This window comes from Sinocyclocheilus grahami, unplaced genomic scaffold (genome assembly GCF_001515645.1).
Source record: "Sinocyclocheilus grahami isolate Dianchi unplaced genomic scaffold, SAMN03320097.WGS_v1.1 scaffold661.1, whole genome shotgun sequence".
In the NCBI taxonomy this organism is placed as follows: domain Eukaryota; kingdom Metazoa; phylum Chordata; class Actinopteri; order Cypriniformes; family Cyprinidae; genus Sinocyclocheilus; species Sinocyclocheilus grahami.
In genome coordinates this window covers 369,140-374,042 of record NW_015505840.1, presented here as the reverse complement: position 1 = coordinate 374,042, position 4,903 = coordinate 369,140, and the positions used below count along the sequence as shown (strand labels likewise).

The following is a 4,903-nucleotide window of genomic DNA, read 5'->3' as shown; positions in this document are numbered from 1 at the left end:
AGTGTGTGTGTGTGAGAGAGAGAGAGGGTGTGCGTGCGTGTGAGAGTGAGTGAGAGAGTGAGTGAGTGAGTGAGTGAGAGAGAGAGAGTGAGAGAGAGAGAGAGTGAGTGAGAGTGAGAGAGTGAGTGAGTGAGTCTCTGTCTGTGTCTGTGTGTCTGCATCTGTGGAAATCATGGAGGGATGTCTTATTAAAACAAGTTACATTTTATAGATCACATATCCTACTGGCCCATCTCATCATTACTGAACGAATTAATTTCGAGACTGAAAACGAATTTAAATTACATTTCTGCTGTGTGTCGCAGCGATTGCATCAGATTCAGATTATTCAGAGATTTTACCGAATTCAGTGAATATTTTGTCTTATATTTAATATATGTAATTGTTTTAGTCTGGTGCTGCTTGAATACTGTAGTGCTTTATGTCTTGTAATCTAGCGTTAGTTTTTATTCTTCATTCATTTGAAAATCTGATATGTCAAATTGGATGCCCATTGATGACGCAATCATAATGCGACTCAGAATTTCATGCTTTATTTCTTTATTTTAAATTTTATATTTAAATATATTTTTTCTATCCACATTTTAGCTGATGAAGAATTTGATGAACTATGTTTCGAGTTTGGCCTCGAGCTGGACGAAATCGTAAGTTATATGAAACTATTTGTTTACAATCTGTCTTTAAAAGAGTTTTATTAAAGAGTTATTAGAGTTTTACCTTCTATGTAAATTTATTTATATATATATATATATATATACAAACATACATATATTAATTGTAATTATAGAACTTTGTGTGTATGTATATATATATGTGTTAAGAAATTTATAATAAAAAATTACATATATTTTTATTAAATTAATTTATAAATAAAAAATTAAATTTATATATTTATAACTAGCAATTTTTATATTTTTAGTATTATATAGTTTACATATGTATTTATAGTAAATAAGTGATATAAATATATATAAACAATTTCTATATTATAGATATAGACACACACACACACACACACACATATATATATATATATATATATATATATATATTATGACTTATATAATAAAATATATCATTACAGAAATGTGTTATTTTCCAAAACTGATGTTAGGGTATCTGATTAACCCATGATTGTGTCTGTCTCTCTGTGTCTAGACATCAGAGAAGGACATTATAAGCCGTGAACAGGGAGATGAGAAGGCAGAAGGGGCGTCTGATGTTGTGCTGTATAAGATCGACGTGCCAGCTAACCGCTATGATCTCCTGTGTCTGGAGGGTCTCGTCAGGGGTCTGCAGGTCTTCAAAGAGAAGTAAGACTCCATGTTTGTGGTTCTGCTGTTTGTGGTTCAGTGTTATGTTCTTTAATATATGGTTGGTTTTGTTGTGTTTGTAGGTTGGAAGCTCCTCGGTACAAGCGTGTGAGTCCGGCGGACGGAGGAGAGCCTCAGCGGCTGGTCATAACCGATGAGGTTCATATCAGAGTCGTATTTCAGCTTAGAGGTTAAATTATATTGATTTCTTAAGAGCTCAAGTACAGTGAGAAACCATCAGCCATAGTGAAGAATGGAGGGAGATCATTAAAATGAATGTAATGGCTGCGGTGCTGATATTAGATAATATTACGTGTTTATCTAGACGGCGTCTGTGAGGCCGCACGCTGTAGCAGCTGTACTGCACGACGTCACCTTCACTCAGGAACGATACGAGAGCTTCATTGAGCTGCAGGAGAAGCTGCACCAGAACATCTGCAGGTGAGTCAACACTCGCTGGTTTGTTATGAGAAGTTGCACTGCAAATTCTGATGTTTTATCACTCTGTTCTGCTCCCATCAGGAAAAGGACCCTGGTTGCCATAGGAACTCATGATTTGGACACCATCTCCGGTCCGTTCACTTACACAGCCAAACCGCCCGGCGATATCCGCTTCAAACCGCTCAATCAGAGCAAAGAGTACACCGCCACTGAGCTCATGAGTCTCTATAAGGTGAGATTTGATTGGCTGTTCTGGCCAAATCAGGTTTGTTATCGTTAACTAAAACCATAAAAAAAAAATTATAATTAGCATAAAAATTATAATCATTTTTAAAAAAAGTCAAAAAAACAAAATTACAATTTAATTGCAAAATTGCATTTAATATTCAAAATATTAAATACATAAAATGTATTAAATGTATGTAATGTATGATGTATTAATGTATCAAATACATAAATACATTAATGGGGTCATGAACGGCCTTTTTTATTATTTTGTACTGTTCTCTGAGGGCCACTTATAATGTTATCAAGATTTTTACATCAAAAAAACTCATAATATGTATGTATGTATATATGTATGTATGTATATGTATATATATATATATATATATATATATATATATGTGTGTGTGTGTGTGTGTGTGTGTGTGTGTGTTCTGTGGTGTCGGCTTTTAAGGGGTGCACGTGTATGCAAAGTAACCTCATTAATACTTCATCTTTCATTTCAAATTCTTACATTTGATCTATAAATTCAATTACAATAATATGATTGTTGTTATCTATACGTTATCAAATTAAGTCATTTACACTAAGAAATACAACTGCATTAAATAATGTTATGAGATTGTTTTTTTATATTGTAATTTTTTAATAATTTTTAAAAAATATATAAATAATAAATGATGAGGGGAAATGAGACTTTTAAACGAAATTAAAACACCAGTACGTGACGGCAAGTGAATGTCTCATGACTGAGTCATTGAGTCGTTCATTCAAACGATTCGTTTAAGCAGCTGATTCAACAGATGTTTATGCATTGGCTAATGAAGTTTGGACTCAATCGATTTGTTCAAAACACTGAATCATTCAGCAATGAATCGGCTGGTTGCTGTGAGATGCGCTGCCGTTCTGCTGTTTTTCTTTGGAATTATTTTCGCTGCTGAAATAGAACAAAAGCAGTCTGCAAAACTGTGCCTAAAATGTTGGGGAAGTGACCTAATATTATTGTACTTGCTTACTGAACTGCTTATTGAACTATTGAACATTGTCGTTATGGTGAAAACCTTGTGTGATGTTGCTTAACTAACTGTATTTTAAATATAAAAACTGTATTTTTTTTACCTCAGTTTCTTTTTGTGGCGTGTTTTGATTTCTCTTGGAGAGGCTGCGTGAGCCTCGCCTCAGCAGCGCAACCTTAGAGCACTTTATTCCAATTAAACTGAATAATTAGCAATGCTTCATGAGATTGTAGCTCTTTAACTACAATACACAGTATTTGTCAGATTTTCATTTTTTTTTTAAATCATAGTTTGTAATGTGATTCACCTTGTAGCTGGTTGGTTTGGTTCATGGTTTATAACGCTTTAATGAAGAGAATGAATGGAAAAAATACCTCAAGAATCAAGGCTGCTGAAAAAGTGTGAAATTTTGGTACCCCTAGTGTCACAAAATGGAATTGCAACAATAATGATTGTTATCAAAAAGGTTTCCAGACAAACATTTTAACAGGAAATCACCTTTAAGCGCAAAAAAATACTCTCTCAGATTTAGGCCTTTTCCTATATATATATATATATATATATATATATATGTATTTGGCACATCATCGTCTTTTAAATTCAATCTTTCTGAAAATCCTGAGTCTAATTATGCTTTGTTTGTAAACAAATCCACTGTAAAAGGAAGTGAACAAAGAACCAATTCTTACTGACGTGATCTGGATCTTTATTAAAAATAAACTTCATCCACTCTTTCCTAATGTTGGGATCAGAAGGAAGGCGATGCAAAGACTGTTTTTCCCACAGCTTGGCACTGCACAGCGTCTTGTCTTCTGAGCATCTTTATCGTTTGGTTTCTGTGTAGACCTGCGTTTGCCTCTCGTTAATTACACTACATGCGTGAATCAGTGGGCGGGGCTAAACAGGCAGTGATGCAGAAGCAGGAGTTGATCATCTTCTGCGGAGGCGGAGTTTAGCCTCACTATTACGTCATAAAGTGGCTCATTCCATAAGCTGTCATTTTTAGCAGATCGGCTTCAATATAAGCAGTATTTAGACTAAAGAGAACATTTTGAGTTCTGAAACTTACAAGATGTTTTTAAAGTACAATGAGCTCTTATATGTCAAAAGATCAAGGGAATTTTGATTTCTCAGTTCATGACCCCTTTAATATAATACATTAGTAGCTTGTTTGTCGATGCATTTGTTAAATCTTGTATCTTTTAGAGATTTTTCCCTCGGACTGCATCATTTAACAAGTTTAAACTAATGTAATCAATCTTAATGTTAATAAGTTGTTTTATGAATATTTAATGTCTTGTAGACTGACGGTCATCTGAGACACTACCTCCACATCATCGAGAATGAACCTCTCTACCCCATCATATACGACAGTAATGGAATCGTCCTGTCTATGCCTCCAATCATCAATGGTGAGTTAAATACACACATATGCATTCACAGGCACACAGATAGTCCATTTCATTCTATTAAAGGGGTCATATGATGCTGCTAAAAAGAACATTATTTTGTGTATTTGGTGTAATGCAATGTGTTTGTGGTTTAAGGTTCAAAAAACACATTATTTTCCACATACTGTACATTATTATTTCTCCTCTATGCCCCGCCTTTCTGAAACACGTAAATTTTTACAAAGCTCATCTGTCTGAAAAAGCGAGGTGTGCTGTGATTGGCCAGCTATCCAGTGCGTTGTGATTGGCCGAATACCTCAAGCGTGTGACGGAAATGTTACGCCCCTCACCATACTGTGATGATGCCCTGTCCGGCCGGAGCGACGAGACATAAACATGAAAACCCATTATAATCGAGGCATTTGTTGCATCCAGTGGGGACATAATTACGGATTATAATAACTTATACTGTCTTTTTACGCTTTGCATTGTGTACTGCGCCGCGTAAACATAAAAC

The 4,903-nt window shown here is 34.8% G+C and overlaps 1 protein-coding gene across 1 annotated transcript in view; it reads left to right on the top strand.

Annotated features, from left to right (window-relative positions):
• Positions 1-4,903, top strand: part of farsb (phenylalanyl-tRNA synthetase subunit beta) — a 15,953-nt gene that overhangs the window by 4,300 nt on the left and 6,750 nt on the right. The window contains exons 2-7 of the mRNA XM_016242521.1: positions 589-644; positions 1,159-1,313; positions 1,397-1,472; positions 1,639-1,754; positions 1,836-1,986; positions 4,299-4,407. Coding sequence (XP_016098007.1) covers positions 589-644; positions 1,159-1,313; positions 1,397-1,472; positions 1,639-1,754; positions 1,836-1,986; positions 4,299-4,407 — 663 coding nt within the window. The remainder of the gene's footprint in view (positions 1-588; positions 645-1,158; positions 1,314-1,396; positions 1,473-1,638; positions 1,755-1,835; positions 1,987-4,298; positions 4,408-4,903) is intronic.